Consider the following 27,713-nt stretch of genomic DNA (forward strand, 5'->3'; position numbering starts at 1 on the left):
AATGCACCATGAACCCCAAAAATACCCCTGCACCCCATATTAAACACATTCTTAACCCCAAAATTACCCCTGCACCCCAAAACCCTAACCCTCCCTGATCCCTAAAATTACCCCTGCACTCCAAAACCTAAACGCTCCCTGAACCACAAAAATACCCTCTAAAACCCCAAAACCCTAACCCACCCTGACTCCTAAAATGACCCCAGCACCCCAAAACCTAAACTCACCCTGAACCCTAAAATTACCACTACACTCCAAAACCCGAACCCACCCTGACCCCAAAAATACCTCAGCACCCCAAAACCTTAAATGCACCCTGAACACTAAAAATACCCCTACACCCCAAAACCCTAACCCACCCTTACCCCTGAAAATACCCCAGTACCCCAAAACCTAAATGCACCCTGAACCCTAAAATTACCCCCAATACATACCAAAACCCTAACCCACCCTGACCCCTAAAATTACCCTAGCACCCCAAAACCTAAACCCACCTTAAACCGTAAAAATACACCAACACCCCAAAGCCCAAACATACACAATAACCCTAAAATTACCCCTGAACCCCCGTAACATATACCCCTACACTCCAACACCAAACCCTATAGTTACCTTATTCTTACCTTTAAAAAACATATGCTTTTTCCATTCATGCATTTACAACGAATTTCGTTGTAAAAGCATGCGTGGTAAAAGCATAAAAAAATGTAATGCCATGCGTTGTAATGGCATAGCGGAGTAATGGTATTTGTGTTGTCATGGTATGCGAGGTGATGGTATGCGGGATAAAAGATTTGTGGTAATGGTTGTTAACCGTACATACGCTTGAGCCATAGTGAAATGGTTGTGAACTGATTGAAGGTTGTAAATTACACACATGTAAACATATATTACGCTTTCCATACCTTCTTCTTACATAAAAGCCAGACATTTGTGCAAATAAATTGCACAATGTGTACATATACTTGAATCTCAATGAATTGTTTGTGAAGTGACTGAAGGTTGTATATTACACACAAGTAAACAAATTACTCTTTGAATACCTTCCTCTTACATGTAACCAAATATGTATGCAGGTAAGTTGCTCAATGTGTGCATAAGCTTGACCCATAGTGAAATGGTTATGAGCTGACTGGAGGTTGTTAGTTAGGCATACGTGTAAACATATACAAAACACAAAACTACTTCAGGGTAACAAAGTCACTGCTGTACAATTACAATTCAGACTTTCTTGAGCAGAAGGTCCTCAAAAGATTTTTGAGAGGTTGTCTCACCCTTAACTTATCAAGGCATGCTTTCACACTGGAGTAGGAACAATACCACTCCCGCGGACTCAAACGAGGCAAGCTATTCTTAACCCTAGGAGCTCTTAGAAATCTATTGTCAGGACAATACTGTGAGAAGTTGGCCTGATGTATGATGTCACTAGTTCTAGTGTACACCTTATATCAGTCCAAACAACCCTTATGGTGATTGGTTGTAAAGTCAACCTTATAGACCAGCTATCCTAGTGGTAGCATGGACAAGAGCAGTCTTAGGCTAAACTCTGAATGGCATGTGAAGCCAGCTGTGATACCATATATAATCCCTTGAATACCAAATGAAAGGACACCACAACAGATATATATATATAAAATAAAGTGTATTTATTCTAGTCAAACCCTCAGCACTCTTTATGAGATTAGAGGTAAGTACAACACAGTCTTATTCAAGCATACATTAAGTCACACAGGTAAGTAATACAGTTAGGCCCTAGGGGCCACGTAAACCATATACTAAGGAAGTGGTATAAGGACCACTGTCACGGAAATAGGATAGGCCTAGGGAATCGCTGGGGCTACACTACACTAGCAACAGTTAGGAAGTGGGAGGCCCACGGGATTCAGGTGCAGAGTGGAAACACTCACGCGTAATGCGTAAAAGTTGATAGAATTACTAGCAGTTAGAAATTAACAGTTTAAGGACACTTCTGAAGCAGCTAGAGAGTCGAGACTCGGAAACTAGACCCTAGGATAGTCACTACCCTTGTGAGCACCGAAGTACCCAAGTTACCTAGCCCACGGGCTGCGGGTGCATAGGTGTGAACTTACGTCGGGTTTCGTCGTGGACTTCTATGGATGCCTGAAGGAAAGTTGCTGACAGGCAGTCAGTGAAGAGTGTCCGGTGGATCCCAAGGCGGGGATCAAGAAGAGAGGATACCTGCAAGCAGAAGGGACAGAGTCAGGGTCACTAGCCAGTGACCACGTGGAACCAGGAAGGAACCAGGCGATGTCGTGAAGATTGCAGGTGAAAGGTGAAGCTTGCCACTGCAGCCACGGGTACCAGGAGACGTCGAGGACGACCAGGACCAGGAGGCGAGCTGTCCCACGAAGGCTCTTGCTGTCGGCGGCGTCGAAGTCGAACTAGGACTCACCAAGCATTGGCAAGCGGAACCCACGAAGAACGGAGGACTTGCTTCTGGTGCAGACCAGGAAGGTCTGGGGTGCTTCTCTTTTGCAAAGAAGCGGGAGCCAGTCTGGAGGAGCCAAACCAGCAGTGAAGATTTCAAGGTGTGTCGTCACAAAGGCCGCTAGCCAACGGGCAAGCAACTGGACAGACGCGGCAAGCAGGAAAATGCAGAAGGGCCCCACGCAGGACTCGTGGAGTGTGGGGGGCTGATCTTCGGTGCAGATGGTACTTGGGGTTGGGGCTTCTCTATCCCCAGTGCACAACTTCGAGGGTGCCTCAGAAGCTGCGCTGGAAGATACTCGCCACTTTTCCCAGGTAGCCGGTCCCACGTCTCTCGTCGCCTCCACGGATCTCAGCTCGGCTGTGGATGTGGATCAGGGTCGGAGAAGTCTGGAAGTCAAGGCTCTGGTCGGGCTCTGCAGTCGGTCCCTCGTAGAACTTCAGCAAAGCAAAGGGTAGTCTCTTGATGGTGCCTGTTTGCACAGGGTAGCCACTCCTTGGCCACAAGGGAGATTCTTCAGTCTTCTTCTTTCGTCGAATGTCGAAGGTCCAGAGTTTCTGTTCAAGTTGCAGGTTCAGGATAATCTAATCTCCTGGGGCCCAGCTACCACTCTTATACTAATCTGGGGGGCTGGGTTGCCTGCTAGGTCACGCCTTATGGGTGGGACCTGGGAGGGGGGTGGTTACACCCCCTTCCCTTTGTCCAGTTTCGCGCCAGGACTGGGGCTGGAGTGCCCCAGCACCGGTTTGAACTGGACTATGCATGGAGCACCTTGTGTGCCCCAGGCAGTGTCTCGTTTCATTCATCCCTCCCTGCCCCAATACACTAAGGCCTGTCTGGGGTGGTGCTCGCACCTCCCAAGGCAGGAAACCTATTGTCCAAGCCTCCCTTGCCGGGATCACTCCCAGCAGCAGGAGGTCAGACTTGTGTCGAGGCAGCAGCATCCATTTTGTGATGCTGGGGCTCTGGTTAACTTTAACCGGGTAAGTAGGTTACAACATGTCTTCTCCCTCTAGAAGGGAGGGATAATATCCTCATCCCCAGAAATGGGATGGGGGTATTATTCCAAAGTGTTAGACACCTTACACGACATGTTTTGATAAAGCCAAACCATAGTTACCATAACCGTTTAAGATTATAAGGCACTTTAAGAGTATATGGTAGGCTATATCATAGAACAGCTATAAGGACATGGTTCTGAAAGCTGCAGACAGGCTCAGCTCATGCTAGAGCACCATCTCACATGTTACCAAGCACTCTGCCTCCAGGATTGTTAAGGCCTGACATAGGAGTGGCTGATAGGTACACATGTGTCTATATGTAAGATAGGTATAGGAATACTACACCTAAGCAAGGAGTGATTACAAGACATTGCCCCTGCTGAGTGATCAGCCAGTTGTGTCATAATGGAAGGCCAGGCCAGGGGTGGCATAATACATGCTGCAGCCCCTGGTAGGCCTAGGGTACACCTATGCCCTGGGTACCTAAGGTACACTGTACAGGGGCCAATAAGGTGATCCTATCCAAATGGGTTATGCACCTAAAGTACATAGTATCAATTTAGAGAGAGAACAGCAGGGCTGTAGGTCTGATTAGCAGGCCCACAGCCACATCTAAGTCGAAAACCAGTAAAGCAAAAGCAAAAAGTGGGGGTGAACATAGAAAGCAGACCCTACTCTCCTACAAATACCTTGGGTCCTATTAGTTTGGCAAGAAAGAGCTTTAACAAACATTGAAAATGCAATAGGTCTCGCCTTTGATTAAGTTAAAGCCATTTTCTTTGCTAATGGTATTGTATTCTAGCTTTGCATTATTTATTGTATATTTGTGATATGTGCATATATTCGCTCTCCCCTCGTCCCTTTCGTCTGCCTCATGCTATTGTAATCCTCACTATACGTAATTAACACACATACTATGCTTCTATTCATTCACCTCCCAAATCTGAAACACTGCTCTTTTCCTACTAACACTATGCTTTAAACTACTACACAGCTAACAAAACAATTCTAACTACATACAACTACAACATATCACAAATATACACTAAATAATGCAAAGCTAGAATACAATACCATTAGCAAAGCAAATGGCTTTAACTTAATCAAAGGCGAGACCTATTGCATTTTCAATGCTTGTGTTAAGAGTGTACGCCTGTCCAACTTGAAGAAGCTGGGACTTTGAAACTTTTTGGCAACTCTATTGTCTGGAGAGTCAATGGAGACCGGGATGGCTGTTGAAACCGCAGCCATTGGCACTGACTCACCGGTCAGCCTCAGCTTGCTGGCTGGAGAGCTGACTTCCAGAGACCGTACAAAGTTTAATTGGGACCATCGCCGAGCCAAGCAGTAACCCGTTGACGTCAAGACCTTCATGGGCACAAACTGTGGACTTTGCCTACTTGGAGCATTCCAGCCTTCATCAGCGACAACACTGGTACCTCACTCTTCAGCAGCCTGCATCATTGTTGCAACTTGTATCACTTATAATTCGTCAATGACTACTTTTTCTCTATCAATAGTATGAAGGTAAACTCTACACTGGAACGAAACTGGTATCTGTATTCGACCCGCATTCCATTGTGGTCGGCCTTAACTCTTGACATTGACACAATCTAGCTCGACCAGATGGCAGTGGTTGGCATTTTCTGTTTTTGAGTGCTATTTTTAATTTAAACTTAAAGAATGTATATCTCTTGTTCTACTTATTGGATTTTTTGACATTTTGGCAGCATTTTATTTATCACAATTTACACACTTGTTCTAAATTGGTTTGGGATTTTTCTTGTATCTTCACTTCAGTACAGGTTCAGCACTCCATAAAACATTTACACATTGCTACCAAGTTAAGCCTAACTGCTTTGTGCCAAGCTAGGTTAGAAAGGGTTAAGCACAGTAATACTTAATGACTTTAGTAGTTCACCCTGTCAAGGATTGTGATTATTAGTTGAGGTGGGTTTTCACCCCCCCCCCCCCCCCCCAACTAATACTCCAATTTTTTCCTTAATACATTTTGAAATTCAGTATGCTTTGATGTAGATGTTCAATAGAATACATACAAAACACTTCATGTTCTTAAGAACACTTCTACAAATGTGTCCCCGCCCCGGCATAGCAATCAATAACACACTTCCATTAAAAATTCATATAACCAAATAAAACAAATCCTGTTTATTTTGAGTAGTAATCACCTTTGTTATTTTTAAATCATTACTGTCTCTTGCGGAAAGGTTTTTTCGCATGAGAGAGGACCATGAAGCGTAAGCACAGAAAAATAATAGAATATGATTCTGCTAAGCAGGGCATTCCCCCTATTTTACATGAACCCATGCACGGTTCTCTGGGTGTTTGCTAGTAGCATCAGTGGTCATGTAACCTTCCTGCTTACCATCTCTGGATCTTCAAGGGTATTTCTAGTCAATCAAAATAACTACTTACTAATTCTTTCTTAAACTGCATGGGGTATTTTTAATTCCCCCAAATTATTTCAGGACTGGAGTTAGAATAATAAATAAACCCCATGGCCTATATAGGGTAAGCTACACTGCCCCCAGATATTCTAGGACTGGAGTCAGAATAATAAATTTAACCTCCCATTGTCCGCCATGCCTACTGTTGTCCTGCAGTTTTTATCTTCTAGACGTCCTAGTTCTACACAAATGCAGTGATGGGGGCTGCCCACAACTCAGCTCAGGGGCAGATTTAAGCGCATCTTTCTGCCTTTACAGAAACAATAAAATGAACACGTTCTGTTAGTCATTGCCTACCTCTTCTATCTCGTTAATTAGACTTTAAAGAAATTCAATTAAAAAAAAAAACATAGATAAATAAGTTGAATTTGTACCAGATTTCCAACATTCAGCACATGTTCAAATTGTGGCGTCATTGGGTAGTGCTCCATAGCCATGAAGAGTGTGTTGAGGACGATGCAGATTGTGATGCCCAAATCAACGAATGGATCCATGACCACGAACCTCACCATCCCTTTGAACCTCACGTACATTGGACAGCAGTCCCAGATCAAAATATTGTGTGCAAACTTGTACCACCAGGGCGGACACTTCTTTTGGGCGTCCTCTAGCTCTGCTGCTCAGGGTAAAAGAAAGGAAAAGCATACAAAGAATTGAGCACACATTCTCTTTTTTTAAGAATGACTTATGAAATGTCACAAAAACAATAACTGTCTAGTGTCATTTATTTCAGTGTTTCTAATTCGAATTTTTCCTCCAATTTTTAAATTAATTAAATTTTAAGCGTGTTGAAATTGGTTCCAGTCTTTTTAGGTCTTGCTGTCTGTTGTTTACATGCTGTTGCGTATGCAAGTGCGCTTGGGTCAGCCCTTTGCTCATGACTGAATGACTGTTGTCTATGTCGGGACTCCGATCTTCATTCAATAGCTTTCCTCCCCATATTCTTGTATTGGTCCTGCCCAGGAGCATTTCACTCTCACAGTATTCTGACTGAATGAATTGTAGCCTTCAATTCCAAACTTGAGGGGACATTTTTTTTAAATGGGAGTGCATGTATTTTCTTGGTGTAATCCCATGTCCATTTGTTCCTCCAGGCATCCCTGCCCCACAACAATTTCTGGTATATATTTGCCAGCCTCCAGCTCCTCCACCCTTCTTCCCATTATAGAATGATCCCACCCCAACATGCTCTCTGTTTCTATCCTCTCCATCTTCTCTGTATTCAGTGCCTCCCAGCTCCACTCCCCATCCAGCTACCTGTTTATAATTTGTTTTTTTATTGTTAATTGTTTTATGTAGATGCTAATTTCTACTGATACACTCCCAACCCCCATTCTTGCTTCAGACACTTTCTTTTTCACTTTTTCAATTCTTACACGACAATTGAGCATGATAAAATGGTAATTTGAATTATGCCACAGTGACCGTCAGAACACATACATGCATAAGTGGCTATATTGGAATTCCTTTTATTTCACATAAAACCTATTCCAAGATTGACTCTCAGGCATCCACATGCATGCTCATGTGAATTTTGGCATTAGCTTATCCAATAGCTCGGCCTGCTGCTGGCAAATCCCATTGACTTTGTCAAAGCTCGTGTAAAAAGTACTAACAAAACTTGTGATTTTATGGACGTTCACAAACTCCACTCTGACCCTTTCCAAATATGGTAATGGTTGTGTCAGCAAATGACTGGATTAAAGTGCTTTCCTGGGTGGGATGGATAACAGAATTGTTTCAAACTTCAGGAGAGCGAGGAAACGGGTAAGAGGGTTCCAAAAGTGCATAAAAAACAGAAAAGAAAACATGGCCAAGAAATGAACTGCCTTTCCTCATAGTGGATTTGTACTATGCATACTTCTAAGTGTTGGGAAAATAGCAAATGTCAGATGACATTCCCAGCTGAATATCTGGAAACTTGGAACTGACAATGTCTTCCAGGTATTCTGCTGGAAATGTATATGAATTCCAAAAACTCGTAAATATACATCTGTGTGAAGGAGATTGCTGCATTGGCGTAGATTTACAAATTTTCTATTGTAAATCAAGTCCCTTGCAGTTGTGTCTTGCACACAGGTTCGTATGATCCTTACCCAATGGTGGCAGGTGAACCCAGTGTGGTGGTGTGCAAATTTCTGACTTGAAATGGGGTGAGTGAGGAAGCAAAGTCAGCATACGTGACATCTTTTCGAAACTTTCAGGAGAATTTGTTCCCTGAGAAACGTTTGAAACAAAGAAGGACCAAACGGTACTTAATATAAATAATTAGTACATTAATTAGCTAATAATTTAGAAGTTTTGAAAGGATAATGATCAAATAATACAATAATATTGTTTGTGATGTTTCTTCACCTGAGTTGTTTGGGCCTCAGCCATGCCAAGAAAACGTTTTAAAAAACGGGATTTTTCAGCAGAATTTCCCCAAAATTTGTCTGTAGAACTGTATATTTTACATGCAGTGTCAAATGGACTATATTTTTTCAAAACGTATATATTATTATTTTACCATTCTACCCTTTCCAAGGAGATTCTACGTTGTATGTTATAATCTAATTGGTGGCGTTGAAATGCAAAATGTACACAAATGTATCAACGACGGCTTGTAATGCCACAATGCTGCTGATCAATTACACAGATCTCACAGCAACAAAAAGCACACCGTTTGCAGCAATCTTACCATGTCAGGCCCCAGACAGACATAGTAAAAAATCTTACAGAAAGCTTTAATAATATAGATGATAGAATGACTCCATATAAGTAATAAATTACCAGACATAGCAGTAAGCGCCCCTCTTATTCCTATTAGTCAGAATCAGCAATAAGCCTTCCAAATCAGAAAGAATTATCCTGCAATTATGAGCTTTAAATATATTTTTGAAATGTCTGCATTTTAAATGGAACATCAGCTAGTCATATGCAAATTAACTCAGTTTGTTAAAAAAATGTTTCATTTTGGATAAATACACTCATCTCATTAAGAGGCTTGCCGTTTTCATGAATAAGTCTTTTTGTACTGAAATTCCAGATTTTAATAGTTGTAAATGCACACTTGCCCCAACCATAAGCTTGCCATTTTCACCTAGAACTAATATGTTTACTCTCAAACAAGGACAAATTCTGACTTTCATAACCATTTATTGCCAACATTATAATCAAATAGGGATTTCTGTAGTTTGTCAGTGTTCCGCACCATTGTTGTATTTGCGGTAGCCAGCCTTATGCCAAGAATGATCATAGCATGTCACTGGTGGGCACATCACTGACACCATGTTATGATTCTAGACCAGCAGCAGGAACAGCTGTGAACGGAAACTATAGTCTAAATATCCTTCAGTGAGGTTCCCTTCCAAGATAGCCACCAAACTGACTCCATGCCACCAAATATCAATACCATTCCACTGTTTCTCTTTCTGAGTTAAACCCTCTTCCATTCAGGAGGTTACTGCTCAAAGGACCAGCACCTATCGGGAGGCATGTCATGAAGTATGGCTTAATATTTAAGACTATGGGCACAGGAAGTGATACTCCAAAACTGCTCATGCTGAGTCCATCTCAGTGATGGAAAGGCAGGTGGTTCTTGAAGAGTGTGGACTCTGTCTAATGTGAGGTTCACGAGTACAGAGAAAGCACTACATGATGGCACCCAACAACGGACAAAGAGCTACATTTCTCAGAAGCCACTGACATTCCACACAGTTTTGCAGATGGCAGCAGCCCTCTTAGATATCTGAGTATAACTTTCCTCTTGGTTGATGGGGTACTTGTAGTCAATTGTAATATATTTTGCTGCAGCCAGGATCTTGCTATGTGGGCAAGGTGTTCCTTTTACAAAGAACTGTTGCGTTTTTTGGAGTTTGTTGGAGGACATTGGGAATACAGAAAAGTTTTCTGAAAGTCTAATCGTGTTGTGAAAATGAACTTAACGATTTAGAACATTTGACTTTGAACTCTTCGAACGTTTCTAAAGACTGTAAACACTGTTGCACAATACTTGTGGTAAACCCATGTGATGAAACAGGAACAATTCTTACTCATGTATATATGACTGTGGTGTTTAGACTTTCACTAAGATATATAGGAATCAGGGACCACACAATATTAATGTCTGTTAATTCCTTTTTCCAGTGGTACAAGTGTCAAGTAAAAACAAGAATCATCTTCCACAGACAGTTTAGTCACAAAGCTTGAGGTAGATTTCTTACTACAGGAAGAGTTTCAAAGGTGCTCATCTCTGGTATTTATTTAGTTCCAGGAGAAACAAGTTTCTCTTTAGGGCATAAAAACTTGACTCCACAAAGATACAGCTAAGATATATCTATTCATCGTCCAGTTAGATGTAGAACCTTCATTAGAAGATATTAAGATATCTGGGATTGCTTTTAGATATCTGCTTCAGCCTGCAGACACAAGTGCCCTGCAGCAGGAATGTGTCGTAAAGGTGGTGTCGAGTGTTTATGTCTTCTGTCTTATTTATTATTTCAAAAGCATGTCTCCAAATTGATTTCTTCTTTCTTTTTTCTTTTAAATAGCCTTAAAAAACCTCTTACTTTTGTTACTAGAGAAAAGTGGAGGACCATAATACATGCATTCATCATGTTTAGTTTGTATACTGTAAATTTCTCTTCTTCCTAGGCCTCCCTAAAAACAGCTCAACAGGCTTCAAACCATACAAAACACGGCAGGGCTTAAGAGGAACAAATCAATTTCTCAGCCTCTGCTAGAACTTCATTGGCTATCTGTAAACAAGAGATGCATCTTCAGAAACCCTCTGCTTCTGCTACCAGGCTCTCTCTGAGGGAGACTCAAACAAACTAAGATCTGTTCCCCAGATACATGCCTCCTTGCATGTTGCATGCTGAGGTCCGCATCTGGCAATCTTTTGAGCTGGGGAAATCTAATTTTGGAAGCCTATCCATTAGCTTCTTCACTATTTCACTCTAGAATAAACCACCGCTTTTTCTGCACTCCACGTTGTCCTACCTGTTTTTCAGAAAGCACGTGAAAGCATTTCTTTTCAACCCTTAAATTTCGGATTCTCTGTTCTGCTTTTGTGCATACCACCAGCACATCCGGAAGGGTAGCAGCAGGCTCCACAACATTCTCGTTCATTCATTATCTTATGCTTTTCTCTTTCACCTGTTTCTACTACTGGTCAACAAGGTCTGATGGATGATACAGGCATGCCAGCTGTCAGTCAGATTCACTGTCCCAGGCCACTGTTTGCTGGTGTGGCATGCTTCATCACTTTGTTCCCCATACAGCGATGGGAAATATCTGAGAGTATTTTTGTCCTCTGGTTTCTACTCATGGGTTCAGCTATTGCTCCGTGGTGAGGATTCTTCATCCCATGTGAGTGCATATAAGTGTGGTGTCTCCATAAAAGGCCAGGCCATTTTTACCCCAGGATCGTTGTACTTTTTGTAATTTATGTCTGGTTAGGGAGGGTGTATCTAACTCTTCTAACCCACCTTAACCTCACTAATAGCTAGAATATTGGCAAGAACGCCCACAATGTTCAGTTGGGCACAATTAAGCCGCTGTGGCATGTTACAAAAGGATCCTACTTTAACAGCCAGGCCTGGTGAGTCTGTGAGGTAAATGTTTGCTGCCGACATCTGTGTGTGACTTGCAGGGCACAAGGTTGAAAAGTTATTGGACAAAATGTCTTCCTTGTGTGATCAATAAACAGAGTACTATATACTAGGAAACAGCTACACCTGTCAGCCACGGTGCTTAGAAAAGGAAGAACAACACTATATGAAAACAAGTGAGTGTCACCAAATCCCATCCTCTCTTATCACATTGCATCAGATCACACGAAGTATGCTGACAACCTTACCCTCCATGGCGGCATGGGACATGACACTTGCTACACTGGCTGATCGCTTCTGCGGAGCCGACTCTGCCAGGTAATCCACTGAAGCCTTTCTGCTGTCTGTGCTGCGTTGCTCATTAGCTGCACTTGACTAAAAAACAAAGAGTACAATAACAAGGGACATATTAGGACACAAGATGTGGCTGACTGTCCATATCCATGTGCTTTATTGTTGCAACTAAAGTATACAATGTGTAATCATATTCCTGGTAAGAATTGTATCATGTATAAACGGTCTTAATAACCGCAAAATTAGCGTCATTACGTGTCGCATGCACGAAACTGACTCAATCATAAACTTGCTTCTATTTAATAAAGTCTCACAGCACTGAGTGCCTAAAGTTCTGCTTTCTACTAGCATAATATCTACAGCTCTAGCCTGAGCTTCAGGTGCACCGAGGTTTGGACGAGGCCTTAGAGCCGGGCACATGGACTACTTTTACTACAAGCAGCTGGAGAACGTCACACTTGCCCTGAGATTGTGTTATGTGCTTAGAGATTGGGATACCTTCGGACTGTTGTGCGCAGCATCAATGTACTAGCCAGAGATTGCTACATATAAATGGAGGGTCTCATTTATGGGGAATTTGCGTGGGGCAGCACTGCAAGCCTTCATTACTGCACTGTCCTATGCCAATGTGAATTTTAGCAATACGGTGCATTTCTTTCCTTCCTCCTGGCGCTTGCACACAATTTGCTGAGTAGCACTAACATAGGTACCTACAAGGGTGCCATAGTTGTAGGCAGGATTGTTTTGTGCAGGAAGGGAAACCTTCCTACACAAAAGCAATCCGAGAGGTGTTTTCCTCTATCCATATGTGCTGCAGAAGTTGGCTTCTCTGGACAAAAATACTATCAGTGCTTTCCTTTGGGTTTAAGCATGGTACCCTCTTTGTGAATTCTTGAGAGCAGGGAAGCATTACCCGACACTGGCAAATGAACTGAGGAGCACTAGCCTGTAAACATTCAAATCATATCTACACAATCGATACAAGAGTAGGACAAGAGGATTCTTACATAACTTCCACCACCATCATTGGGCTTCGCGGCACTGGTACCTATAAAGGTTAAGTTTCAGGACTCTACCCTAATAAGGCACTTTTTATCACAAAGTAGTACATGAGGTACATACGAAGTAAGGTTTAGAAAAACATGAACGATAATTTATGTGATTCTCACATCAATGGATATTCATAGTTTTTTCTAGGTATGTGTTTGCTGCTCCACTCAGCCATATATCGCACATTTAAATTAGACACACCTTGAATCTGATACACACGATGTATTCATATCTGAGTGCATGGTCGTGAGTGTCATGTCAATACATGCCTTTCATGTAAACAAACTCGACAACCAGAGGCGCATGCTTTCCTATTAATAGCTTAACTTGACGGCACACAAGTTTGCACAGTGTTACAGAGATTCTCACTTGTTGGACAGAAGTTTATATACAACCCGACTATGAAGTGTGTTCATGTAGTTACCACCTATTTATTCATGTGTATCAATTTATCCGCATATTTTTATAGAACATCAAGTCCAAAAATGGAATGTTTACAAGATGCATAGAATATTTATTACATTTCAGCATCATATAGAACACAGCACACGTTATCTAAAAAAGGTGAGCTGGTATACCTAATCCTGCACTAATAGGTTTTTAGTGCCTCACATGTGGTTTGAGGCTGGGGCGGAGAACTAAATAAACACCCTCTGGAGCGGCCTTTGTTCTGAACTTGGGGAGCGGTGGTCTTCAGGCAGATTAGTAACCCTTTATTACACAGCGACCAGACCGGTTTGCTAAACAAAATCTTGTGGATAACGCTGCGATATTTGATACGAGTCAAAGACTTGGTATGGAGCTGATGAATTTTAGAGAGTTAGGCTCCCATCTCCCAGCAGCTAAGATTATTCTAGATTCTGTATTTAGCAGGGGGTCTCAGTTGTGTGAAATATTTAGTCCATCTAGTAGGACACTGCAGTTTTCTAAACGTAAAAGAAAGAGGGGCTTGATGTAGGTTTGAGTGATCATGGTTAATGCAAACAAAGACTCTAAGGACGTGACTTGGGCTTTGGCAGATGGTACTCTGTCCAAAAGAGGACACTGCCTCTGCCAACCTGATAATCAACCGTTCGCAAAATTTAGAGAGGACTTCGGTCATCTATGTACCTTTTTAAAAATGTGTTTTATTGACATTTTTTCAACCAAATAAGACAACATGTATCAGATTGGCCTGAGCAATAAAAACTGCAGCACCACACATTTCAATCGTCATGTAAGTACCTTGAAAGGAACCGACGTCCTGCCTGTCCCCTTCAAGGTGCAAAAGGTTTGGTTGATGGCCACCATCGGTTTAGTTGGGTGTTCACAAAACATTAAACTTTTATTGTTTTTCAGAAACAAACACCGCTGCCAGACTAGTCCTCGGGAAACCACGTCACGAACACATGATGCAACACCTACGAGACCTCCACTGGCTCCCCGTCAAGAAAAGGGTCACCTTCAAACTCCTCACCCACGCCTACAAATCCCTCAACAACATCGGACCCAAATACCTCAACGTGAGAATATCCTTCCATGTACCCAAGACGAACCTCCACTCGGCCGACCTCGCCCTGGCTGGGCTGAAGTCCCCCGCATCCGCAGAAACAGAACAGGCAGGAGAGCTTTCTCCTACATCGTAGCCAAGACCTGGAACAAACTCCTCGTGAACATCAGACACTCCCTGACCCTGCACACATTCAGGAAGGACCTCAAGAGTTGGCACTTCGACTGATCCGGAGCTGCCCCCCACCCCACCAGCGCCTTGAGACCCTCGCGGTGAGTAGCGCGCTTTACAAACCCCCTGATTGATTGATTCAAAGAGTGAGTTAGTTTCTGCAAAACTAATGACACCCACACCCTGGGAGTTCTCTTTCAGGATGTGGGTGTCAATATTTCCACTTCTGACCCCTGGGTTTTACCTGGCAGTGACAAACAGGAAACAAACATTGGCATAGCCAATAGGTCTCTCATTTGGGACCTTAGAAGTGTTTAGACATGCAGCACATTATCCTGGGTGCTGTGCCACCAGGGATTGAAGAGCTATATAATTACTACACACTGGATCATGCAGTCTGATTCACGAATACTTGCTTGCACCACAAAACATTTATACACACATTCAAAAGTTTTTTAATGCACAGACAAAAAGACAAGTGCCTCGATGCAAGTCAATACCACTATAACATTCTGTGTGCGACTGCATCACTAGAGAATTGAACAGTTTCTGAAAAAAAGCAGTGAAGTACTTTCCTATGGCAGAGACATCACATCCCTTTTACCCCCAGTCCACTGTTCACCAGGGATCCTTCTCCAGAGTTTTCCATTCAAAACACTGCTCGCACCATCCGTTTACCAGCAAGCCCCCGGCCCTGCCCTTTGTCCCAGCCCCCTTGGTATAGGAGCACTGGACATAGCAACAACAACAAAATGCTCCCATTTGTGAGGTAGAGAGGAAATAATGGATAAACAGGAATGGCAATGGCATCACTTAATCTCTGCGCATCTAAAAACAAAACACGTGACCTGACTTTGTGTAATGTAACTGCCGCTTTTGTAAAGCGCTCCAATGCCTTCAGGTCAATCGAATTCACGCTCTATAAATAATGCCCCCAAAAATTAATCTGACCTTGTATTATGGTTAGCACTCATGTAAAGTGCTCAAACACCTTCAGGTTTGCTCAAATTTACATTATATAAACAAGCGTTAGAGAAAATGCGATGGGAGTTGCCCGAGCTTTGTCCTTAACTATGCTGCAAGGTTGGGCTGTTGAAAGTCAGGTGACCAAGGTTTGCTAAAGCAACAAGTAGCGAAGCTGAAAGGGCTAAGGGAATATCCTCACACTTTGAAGTCAGAGAAAATTCAAGAGGCGCCCTCGAAAACAGTGTCTGAAGAGCCTGACATTTCATCTCAAATTTGAATAGGATGGGGAGATTAAGTGACGGGTGCCGAAGCTGAACCATCGAAGGTGGGCAAACAGTTAAACAGGCAGGAATAAAAGAAACAAATAGTCCCCCAAACGGAAATATAATGAATGTGTAATATTAACAGTAATTGGCCGATGTTCTGTTGGAGGAAACCAAACACAAAAAGGAGGGACAAACAGGAAGGATTAACTACTAGGAAGCAAGCATTTTTTAACAATCGAAGGGACGAATACAAAGGCAATAGGCGGGCTGTAGTGTCAGAGTGAATACAGCATGTCTCAAAGAGACAACAAATGTGCTGCCTAGGCTCGACCAAAAAAAGAACATATGCTCTAAATAGGGCAGGCAGTGTAAATGCCCTTCCTCTGACAAACCCTACTTTATTAGGCCATTGGAGGAAGCTTTCCACCGACTGAACCAAACGGGGCTTTTTGATGGAAAATGTACAGTTCACCCATATCTAAATGAGTTAAGCAGACAGAGTTTGGTACACAGGGTGGTACTTTGTGTTTGCGATGGTGCACCCCGACTGCCAAACTCTAAATCGGGCCTTAAAATTTTGCCTGCAGGCCTGTAATAGAATAGGAAGGAAATAGGGCCTATTTTTGAAGGTGAAGAACTTTGTACCACTACTCCATCATTGTGGTAAGAAAACAACCTTTCTGGGAGGTTGGGGAAGTACTGTTTTTTACATCCCATATCTTTTACTCCAATAAATGCACTTAATAGAGCAGTTGCAAATGAAACAAGAACAATGAGAAAACAAATCTGTAAAGTTTCAAGTTCCTTTCAAGTACTTTGAGTATTACATAAACTAACAAATGCAAAAAGGAACCGAAATTAAACAAAAAAATTGGGTCCTACTACTAACAATGTAGAAGAACAGGACATGCATTCAAGAACATATCTAAATTAAGTATAGTAATTATACCAAAGTAAATACAAAGTATCAGACTAATCATATCTGTAGCACAGACTTAGCAGTAACATTATTAACATTATTGAGACTATTGTGTTCCTCCTTTAATAATCATAAAACGCTAAGAACGTTTCCCAAATTAGATTAAATAAATCCAATTGACATCCGAGTTTGAATGAAAATGTTTCCGTTTATGTTAAATTAGCCATGTCTTGAATCCAGGTGTCAAAGTGTTGATTGAGAGTGGATTTCCAACTTCTCGGTGATTACTTTTGCTACCACAGACGCTATAGTAGCAACAGTTGATTTCCTTGTTGTATTTGTGTCCATTTGTCATTGTCATTAAAGATCATTTCTTTGTTTGATAATGTTTGATCAGTGTTACAAAACATATCTTGGTGGAAACTCCTGTGTTGCCCAAACAGCAGTTATTCCAGCAAACATCACATAAAAACATAATTGAACCATCTGAAAACTGTTGTAAGAGAGCATAAATCAAGCACTTTAGTTATTCATGTATAATATTGAGACACTTCTGACTATTGCACAAAAATATGAATTTATTTTATTGAAATTTTAAGCCATTTCTAACTATGATTTTCTACCATGAAATGTTGTTGAGTATAAATGCAAGACTCTTGGTTAGTTTTAAATTTGTAATTCTTTTATTTTGATGTGGGATGTGTGCTGGTTCAAATTAACTAAGCCCTTTTTCAATACATTTGATTTGAACTATAGATAGCGGTGGAAACTTTCATAATTTTGTACTCATTACAAAAAGGGGACATGTGAAAGTGCAGATTGTGCCAGACTTGTTTTGGCCGGCTCTGTAGCCTTTCTCAATGTGGGAAGAGGGACGTCAAGACCTGCATTTGAAATCATATTTGACCTCATGTTAATTCTTTCCACCAGTCCGATATTATTGGGCTTTTTAAAACATGTGAAGGTAGTCAGCCAGAGTTTCTTAACATCTTCAGCTTCTTGCGGAATCTACCAAGCCCAAGCTTTTCCATTGTGACGAGTGTCCAATAAATCATTTGAAAAATGTTTTCTTGTACTAAGCCAGTATGTAGAATACCGCTAATTTGTGATCTGTTTTGTTAATATCTGAAACAGTGGGTGTCTGTTATAATCGCTGATGCCCAGTTTCCGGGTCACTCTTGTCTTTTGAGAGATGGCGCAATTATCATTTATTAATACTTTAAATATGCCCTTGACAGTACTGTCAAGATCTAATGTAAAGGCTTGAAGTAGGGAGGTGCTTGCATTTGTGTGCCTTGATATATCAACTTGCCATAAATCAAGAGAGTTTCTTGAAGTGTGAAGTTAGTCTCTACATTTTAAATAGAGCCCTTGCTGAGTGCTAAAGAGCATAATTCTGTAGATTTAAAACTCCATCAATCTGATGTGAACACAGAACATTTTTAATTCAAAGTAAAGATCAAGTTTACAATTGGATGAAGGTTTGCATGATCCAGCCTTCCTTGAATAAAGTGGCAACCAGCATCTGTTTTAGTATCATGAAAAGTGTTCCAGGGTCCAAGGCGATCTTCCAAAATCGAAGAGCTACTTGGCCCAAAGCTGGAGCCTGGATTAGCAATCGTAGATGGGGAAACTATCAAAATTATAGGAAATGTTACAAGAGCTGTGCATACAAACTCATGCTGAACAATGGTTGACTCCAGAGTATTTGACATTTCATTAAGTGATTAAAAATCATACGTTATCATAGTTCTGTGCACTAAATCCACAAAATTGTACCCTAAAGCTCTCAGCAAGTGGTCTGTTTAACGTACACAGATTTATTATAGTTTAATGGACAACCGCCTCCACTCCACTTGCACAGTGACAGTGATAAACGGGCTTACTATTGTTTGCGGAATGTTTTGTGAAGATTTTGAAAAAAAAGGTGACAATCCAGTAAAAAGAGTGATCTTATATCACATTAAACTATTATAATAGTAGATTGTTCGAAAATGCATTAATTTCAATTTAAAGTGTATGAGCATTCCATTATCGAGAGAATTATGGTAAATTATGTGCATTGTTAGCACAGGCTTTATACACAAATGAACACACACACAAGTATTCTCAGTCTCAATTTGGCTGGCAGGGTACTTATGCACGGTTCAGCTCATATAACTGTGCCTCCTCTTCTCAAGACTGTTGCAAATTCGTCTGTGATGGAAGAGGTCCTATCTTGTTTTTGCTTGGACAACTGGGTCACTTTCATCATGTTAATTCACTCCATCCCTCTTCAATTACATTTTATCAACTTGTTTCAGCAAGTGAAAGAGGCCTTTATAGGTTTCTTCATCGGAACCTGGTCTTTGATTGAACTTGAAACATGATGTTTTAGTGTAAACATTCTATTCAGCGCGGTAGTCCTTCATGTTGTGAGCACAACAATGTCAACCACTTATTATAAATGATCAGTTCTTACACTAATTCTAGCTGGAATTATTGTTTCATTTAGATCTGTAGTAGATTTAAGCATGGGTATGTGTTTGACCCAACAGTAAATCAACAAGATACAGTAACATGCATCGATTGTCCCATAGTGGCAAAAGCTGTACCTTAAAATGCTAATGCATTTCTCCTCTTGTATATTGATATTAAGGTTGCCTCTACCTTTTATTGCTGTGTTGGGAAATCATATCCTTGACTTAAGCGGCGCTCTGGAAATCGAGAGGGAAGTTGATGCCTCAATCCATGGTCTGGGATGTAAGTACCTGTTTTCGAGTCTGGAACTTCAATAGAGTCAGAGGGTGGTCTTGGGCATGTCTTATTTAAAAAGCTACAGCACGAATTTCTGATATGTTGGAGGTTCCCCCAGTATTTGTTAATGTGAATTTTCATTGTTTTAATAAAATCATACTAGCAATCTTTATGAATAGGACATTTCCCTTCAACAGGTAGTATCGACCTTTACTGCAGCAGAAGCAGTGCTTAATTTTCATGAAAACTAGACCTAAAGGTATTTGAGCGCTTTTCATGAGCACCAATTAAGAACACATTCATTTTTGGTAGACACGGGGAAATTAAGTGATTTGCCCAGAATCACAGGATGTAAAGCCAAAGCCGAGACTCGAGCCTGGTTTCTCAGCTCCAAATGTCGCAGCTCTGGCGGTTACGCCACATCCTCTCCCCACTCGTAGGGTCTCATGGTTAATAGTTGGTTTCATTATAGGCGGCGCTAATAAGAGCAATGGGCCCCTGACGAGAGCCCCAGCACTTATTTTTTCACAAATTAACCACAGAGCAGAAGAACGGCAGCATCATATTGGGCTCATCTTCTGGAGCTGCTGTTTTCCTAAAATGCCTTGCATCTTTCATGTGATTAAGCAGGGCACTTCTTGCATTTCTGTCAGCACATCAAGAGTTGTGCAGCAGATAGCTTCCGGCTCAGTGTACTCTCCAATCCAATCCAATGGTGGTGCATTCTATTGTCCAAGCACGCCTTCCATTCTTTTAGGCAGGCTGTGTCGGACATTCACATTATTCAGATTGCCTTTGTATTTGGAACCTTTCAAGATTGTGTATGGAGTCCTAATACAGCAACACCATTTGAATCTGATGGTTCGGTGAGACGTTAGGACATCCAGTGACTCTGGTAGAGTAAACCTATTGAGACTGTTATATGCACATGCTGTGTGTCACATGGCAAAAATTAGGTATTGTCGGTTGGTAGTGCTCATTTGTCCATTCTTGAGTCTGGTAAGGAGTGGCTGCTTCCTGTGGATTTCACTGTTTGCATAAATTGTGCCACATTCTGTAATTGCCTGTTTGCAGCGTCCTCATTTTTGAGAATTTATATTGATTACCTCACCTGTTGAGTTATAGTGAACTTGTGCTCCCTTCTCTGGTGTTCAGATTTCCCCCATTGCTCATCTGAAACTGTCTTCAATGTGTTTCTTTTCCATGCAATGGTCCACCACAGGAGCTGCAATAATGTTCCATCTGTACTTTGATTTCTGGTGTGATTTTGCAAATATAGAGAAGGTTGCAAGAGCATGTAAGTGCATATATTGTGTGGTATCAGTTTCTGAATATAGAAGGTCTTATTACGGTGTTGTAAACAGAAACATCTTTATGTATATTCTGGTACCATAGGGAACAATGACCAAATCTGAGAAATTGCTTTATAGTGCCGAGGAGTCAGACCCCGTTTTTTTGGCCACGTGGTAGCTTGGGGGCTACTAGGCCTCAACTATGTCTTGGGGCCAGTCCTACTATGGGTATGTAAACTAAGCCAAGTGCAACCCCATGTGCATCTCAGTCTCAGGGTAGGGAGGATGAGCAGTCATAAGCTTCTCAAGCAGTTAGTGTGGGGGTGCTCGAGCTCGGAGCCCAGTGCTCATCTTTGCAAGAAAGAAAGTAATTTAATCACACCACTGTAATAAATACTACACACCTCAATTATCATACACCAGTCAGTGACTGGGCACCCACCCTCTTGTGTAAACACTACACCTACCCTGCTCATTCTCCGTTCCCTCTTAGGCAATCTCCCCAAGTTCTGCATTGCCCTAATTTTAAGGGCAATCAGAACATGAAATAGTTCCTCTTACCTGCTACCGTGGAAAATTTGAAGATAAATTCAGTCGGGACTGAGGCCTTCATACAACTCAATCACTTTCAGAGCTTTTTCTTGCAGAATATCAGGAGTGCAAGGCTTCTACATTTGGTGGCACCAGTATTTATTGGAGTGAATGAATATGAAGTTTTCCAGTTTGTTTATAGTGTCCATCAAGTTTGTTACTTTGATTTTAGGAACAAAAGCCTTGAGAAACATATATTCATATTTGATATTGGTTTTAATATGGACACACATCCCAAGACTATGGGGCTTCTTGAAAATGAAGTCATTAGACTGATAGCACTCTACTACCCTGGGTTGTCTAGGCGCTATAGTTTTGGAAACAGATCACAGTCCAAAACAGACAACTTTAGCGATGAGAGAACAACAGCTCTAACTGCTGTAAAGTCAGGTTTTAGGAGCTTTCCAGAAAAACGGTTCTGTTTTTTCTCAAGCTGTGGGGGCATCGAGTTCCAAAGCTTAGCAGTACACGTGATGAAGCTCCTGCCCCCCAGTTAGATCTTTTGACTAGTTACTACTAGATTTCGAGCTGACAACGATCTAAGTGATCTACTGGGGTTTTGCCATTGGACGCATTATTTCAGACACTTCGGTCCAACTTTGTGCAACGTCTTAAAGGCAATGCAAAAGGACTTGAAATCTATTTGCTTTTAAATGGGCAGCCAGTGTAGCTGGGAGAGGCCCTGGGAGACAGAGTGGAACTTGGGAATTCCCAGTAGTCGTGCCCCAGAATGCTGAAGAAGAATTTGCAGTTTTTGTAGGCATCTTTAAATGATGTTAGAAAACAAGGCATTACAATAAACTATTTTGGAAATAATAAGAATGGAGACCAAACGTTTCCGTAGATCGCACTAGATGAACGGATGAATTTTCCTTAGTGTCTTAAGCATGAAGAAAGACTAAGAAGTGATAGAATTGAAATGGCCATCAAAAGAAAGATTGCAATCAAAGAGAACCCCTAGGTTTTTGGCCTCGGAGACAGGGGAGGGGGTGCTCCAGGATCCTGTGGCCACCTTCTGGGAGACCAAAAAGATGTATTGATGCCAAACAGTAACACCTTGGTTTTACACGATTTCATTTTGAGATAGTTATGGGACATCCACCTAATCTGCAGCATGCAGTCATGGAATCTGAAGGCAGGGTTGTCAGGATTACTGGCCACTGACACCACAATCTGGGTGTCATCAGCATAGGATAATACTGTAAAGTCAAAAGATTCAATCAAATCAGCCAAGGGGGGTCACAAAGAGATTAAAGAGAGTCAGGCTCAACAAAGAGCTCTGTGGGACCCCACATGGTAGAGAAAAAGAGAAAGAGTTTAACTCATTCAGGGTGACAAACTACTCTCGGTCTCAGAGGAAGGACTTTAGAAGCTGGACAGCCCTACCCCTGATACCTAGAAAGGACAGAGGTCAGTGAGTAGGATGTGATTGACCGTGTCGAGTACTGCAGAGAGATCTAATAAAATTAGGGCAGCATTCCCACCTGCTTCTAGGGTTTGTCTAATTCCTGTAGAGGTGGTAATAAGGGCTAATTCTGTACTATTTTCACTTCTGAGGCCTAATTTGGTATTGTCCGGAAGACCGTAGTATTAATGGCCTTCCCTAAAATCTTCACCGGGAAGGGAAGGTGAGAGATGGGGCAGTACTCATTAGGATCGTTGGCAAAGAGGGAAGATTGAGGCTCTTTTCTACTCTTTCAGAAGGTAGCCAGTCTTGAACATCCGATTAAAGATGTCTGTAAGGTACTTGGATACAGTTTCAGAAGAAAGGTGAAGGATTCAGGGGGGGGGGGGGGCCAAGGGACAAGTGGAGAACCTCACTTGATCTGACTAAGTAAGGACTGAACAGATACTATGGATAAAGAGGAAGAACAGGTTAAATCAGTATTGTCCGAGGGGAGGATCCCTTCAGGCATGCTGGAGATGGGGACTGTACTATTGTCTTGCTGGGCCATTTATTCAAAGGGATAGTTGCGGTTAATTCCTGCACAACCCAAGTGTCCTGTTCTAGAGGAGCAGTGAATGAAGAGCTGGAAGAGAGCGAGTTATAGACAGCCTCAACCTTAGTGTTAAAGGTGAAACCTAGGGCATTACAGAACACTTGGTCAGAGGTGTTGTTTTTGGGATCGAGAACCTTAGTTAGTAGTTTTACCACATCAAAAAGTTTGTTAGAAGAGTTTAAGGAGGACTGAATTTTAGATGTAAAATAGCTCGATTTTGCCTCTCACAATTATCTCCTTGTGACTGAGATGGCCAGTTTATAAAAGTCTTTATCTAAGGAATCGTAGTTGGTACGCCATTTCCTTTCCAATCTAAGGCAGGTTTGTTTTTGTAGCTTAAGTTCGTCATCAAACCAAGGTTCTGTGGGGGAGGCTCTGTGATTTCTATAAAGATTGTTTGGGGCAAGAAGGTTAAGAGTGGCATTAATCCACCAATGATAGATTTTAGAGAAAGTATCAGGATCCAAGCTCCTCTCCGGCATAGATTGAGCTGAATAGGTGTTTAATGAATCAGTTATTAGTATTCAAAAGACGGCATGTCATATGAGAAGTGTTGGACCTGGCCCCTTTTGCAGGGTTATCTCTAAACTTTCGGCCTTCTTCATCCTATTTATTCTGACCTGTTTTTGCTGGCTTTAGGGCTCTGGCACTTTACCACTGCTAACCAATGCTAAAGTGAATGTGCTATCTGTGTAAATTGTACTGGTGATTGATTTATCCATGATTGGCATATTTGGATTTACTAGTAAGTCCCTAGAAAAGTGCACCAGGTGTCCCCAGGGCCAGTAAACCAAATGCCACTAGTGAGTCCGCAGCACTGATTGTGCCACACACGAGTATCCTTGCAAACCTGCCTCAGACCTGCCACTGCAGTGTCTGTGAGAGCAGTTTTAAACGGACATTTCAGCCTGGCAAGTGCACCAAGGTGCCACGCCGAAACCTTCCCTTTTACTACATGTAAGTCTCCCCTAAGGTAGGCCCAGGACATGTTCTGGTGTGTTTTACATATCCCAATAGTGAAATATTGCTAATTTATTTTTCACTATTGCAAGGACTATCTCTCCCATGGGCAGTGTAGGCTCATGTTTTTACTAGTTCCGTATACTGAGAAGAGTCTTTCCTTTATTACCATTCTCCACAAGGAAATCTTTAGTCCAGGCACTGGTTATCAGCTGTCTAGACTATGACAATGTGCTTTTGGCCTCCGCAAATGAGAAGTTGCTATCTAAGCTTCAGGTAGTACAGAACAAATCTTATCTGTAACCTCCCCCCTGGAGCAGCATCTGCCCCTTTTATACAGACCCTACATTGGCTACCTGTGAGAAACAGAATTATTTTTAAGATCTGCTGTCTAACTCACAAGACTCTACCTGTTAAAGGGCCTACTTACCCATCATCATTGACAAGCACTGAAAAAAAGCAGCAATGCCCTTAGGCTTAACACCACAGCTCTCCACCGTGTTCCATTTTAATCAATGTTTATAATGGGCCACGATTGAAAGCTCTTAAATTGAGACTGAAGTCACTGCAAGCATGGGCGTCCACAGAAATATTTCCGGGGTGGGGGGGTGCGAGGGGGCACAAAATTTTATGTTCATCACCATCCTCCGACATGATTGAGCACAAGTATTAAATACATTTTTAAAAAATAAAACAAGACAAAGAGCTTAACTAAACAAAGAAACCCATAGGGAGAAGAGAAAAATCTTGTGAGGCGCCACAGCAGACGACCTTGCAACTACAATGAAACAGAGGGAAAAACTAAAAAGGGCCGGGAAAAAACAAAAAAATTCTAAATCAGGTTGATGTGGTTCTAGAGAGATCCACATCATCAAACCTTTCAATGATGATACAGTGGACGATTGTGTCAAATTCAAGAGCTATTAGGATCAGCCTTGCTAAGCCACATCGTCTCAAACAATATTAATGAAGCAACTCATTAAGTACCAAAGCCATGACTGATTCCATCTATCTACTTGGACAGAAACTCAGAGGAGTGTCCAGCGCATCGGATTTTTAAAGATGGTCGGTAAGTTGTTCAGACATTATTTGCTTTGTCTATTTTTTTCAAAGTGGGTGACAGCACCATGAGATCAGAGTTATAAACATTTGGAACATCCAAACCATCTTTTGAAGGCAGGGGGGTAACAACACTGGATTGCCAAACTTTGGGGACAAGTCCAGCTGTGAACAATGCATGGATAATATTGGCACTTTCCTAGACACTGGCAGTAGAAGTTCCTTGTAATAGTCTCACACAGCACTAGTCATTGGGAAAGCCAGGTTTCATGAGGTAGCCCCAGCTCTTTCTGGTGTTGCTAAAGCAAGGACACAGATGCCCAGGGCTAACAGATACATTTAGAAGAAAAATAATCTGCTAAAGAGGCAGGGCCGGAAGCAATAAATCATATCAAGTAAGACTTGATGGGGATTGATGAGGGATGACCAAAAGGTGGAGATGGACGAATACAGTTGCTTCTAGTTTTAACAAAAAGGGGGCGGGGTAGCCAGTCTAGTGAACATTCGACCTCTTAATTTGTCTAGAGGGTCCGAGTCAGACATAATATAACCTGGAATCACTGAGCTATGGCAGTGCTGGCCTGATACGGTAAGTTTGCGAAAAGACTAAAAGATCAGTGTGAAGAAGGTGTCTGGTAGGCCTAAGAGGAGACCAATATGCCAATGCAAAGTGGACAGGGTCTAGAACCCAAAGAACTAGGTAAAGTGGTGTGGTGAGAGAGATAGCTGAGAGTCACATACAGGCTAGGGTATTGCATAGTAGATGGTAATGGTATGATGTATTCGTTTTTCGTTGACCGTTCTATTAATTTAAAAACTCAAGGGGTGGGGAATTATTTTTAGTTTTTTCTTGTCTCAATAATAACACAAAATTTATTCAACTTTAAAGTTTGTCTGTGCTGATTTCATTGCTCCTTTTCATCCTTCAATGACAAGCCAATTAGTATGATCCCAAAGAGATACTTCTCCAGGTGCTAGCCCAAAGAGAAGTGGCTTCAAATATGCACACCCAATGTTGACACCATTGCATACACACACATACGTAGTCTCCACACCCATTCCTGCCTAAAGAGCTGCACTTCACACCGACAATGCCCCTATGGAGCTGCAGGTTACATTTTGTTCGAAATAGTGACACCTCACACAGATCCCAACAGAAGCATAGCGCTTTGCAGACACTTCTTCAAAAGAACTGCATCTCTCAAATACACCAAGGAAGACTTTTTCCTTTTTGAGACACTGCCCGTTGGTGCTACATATGTAAGGCGGCAAGATGCCTGCAAGTTACGGGGAGAATTACTTTTCCAGACCTAGGCTTTGCTTTTACATTATTAGCTAGTGTGTTCGACCAATTGGTTGAACTAAAATTAACCTAGACTACAGCTCCCAGAATGCACTGGTATGGCAAATCAAAACTGGAAAAGTTGTGCCCTGGTGAGAGTCACCTGGTCACCCTATACATATGACTGACACTGTCCCGAAAAATGTATATTTGCCAACAAACCAATACTTATTTCTTCCAAACAACATTAATATCGACCCCGCCGAAAAGGTAAAATAACAATGCCTCGACATGGAGTACTTAATACCAGCACAGTACTCCCAGAGACGTAGCCAACACAAGTGGGTTTAGCTGCAACTCTGTGGTGAAAGAGCCACTTTTGTAGTCTGGCATCCTATGATGACCTCCAACTACCACCATTTTAATTGATTTTAGTGTGTTATTTTACCCTAGCCTTAATGTAGGATGGTCCTGCATATGCCTGCTTCTCTTCTGTTCTATAATCATGCTGTCTTTCAATGGGAGCTGTTACGGAGTGGAACAGTCTTGCCAAGAGCAGAGCGTGTGGGATGTGCATTTGAAGGCGTGCAGTTGTGCAGGAATGTGTATTGTATTGTGCATTGGTGAGAATTCAGTGCTTAGCTTTGACATGCTTTCATGTCATCTTGCTTTTCAATTCCATCTTGCTTTGGGCCTTTCTGTGTGCATGACCTAACTAACTCCATTTTCATGATTGAAGCTATTTTCTGTGCTTGCACGTAGCTGCAAAGTGGGGAGGGCATGTTATGCTCTTCCTCCTGTTTTTCACACTTAAAAACCGGTTCTTAGCAGAGGAATGTACATGTTCCATCTCAAAGCCATAGCAAAGGCCTGATCAACCGATGCCATGGCCTTGGAGCAGACTGGTACGGGCTCTCATGAGAACGAGGGGGCGAGGCTTGCTAGAAGCTTCGTTAGGTTTGGATTTGGATTAAAAAGGGGAGTCTCCACTGGTCTGGCGGGAGTTTGGATTCCGAGCGAGGGCAGACGTGTCTATCTCGGATTGAACCCTGATTGCTGAGCTCTGATCCCCGGCTGTGTGAAGACTTCCCCCGGCCAGAAGTGGGCAGTGTATGCATCAGGTGAC

General features: G+C 42.0%; 1 protein-coding gene across 3 annotated transcripts in view; it reads right to left on the reverse strand.

Annotated features, from left to right (window-relative positions):
- The window catches only part of LOC146871423 (sodium channel protein type 4 subunit alpha-like), a 1,828,482-nt gene that overhangs the window by 863,812 nt on the left and 936,957 nt on the right, over window positions 1-27,713 (reverse strand). For all 3 annotated transcript variants that reach the window (XM_085651070.1, XM_085651071.1, XM_085651069.1), the window contains 2 exons: window positions 11,761-11,887; window positions 6,293-6,534 (listed from right to left, as the gene is read on the reverse strand). In XM_085651070.1, coding sequence (XP_085507196.1) covers window positions 6,293-6,534; window positions 11,761-11,887 — 369 coding nt within the window. The remainder of the gene's footprint in view (window positions 1-6,292; window positions 6,535-11,760; window positions 11,888-27,713) is intronic.

Source organism: Triturus cristatus, chromosome 1_1 (genome assembly GCF_964204655.1).
Source record: "Triturus cristatus chromosome 1_1, aTriCri1.1, whole genome shotgun sequence".
NCBI lineage: Eukaryota > Metazoa > Chordata > Amphibia > Caudata > Salamandridae > Triturus > Triturus cristatus.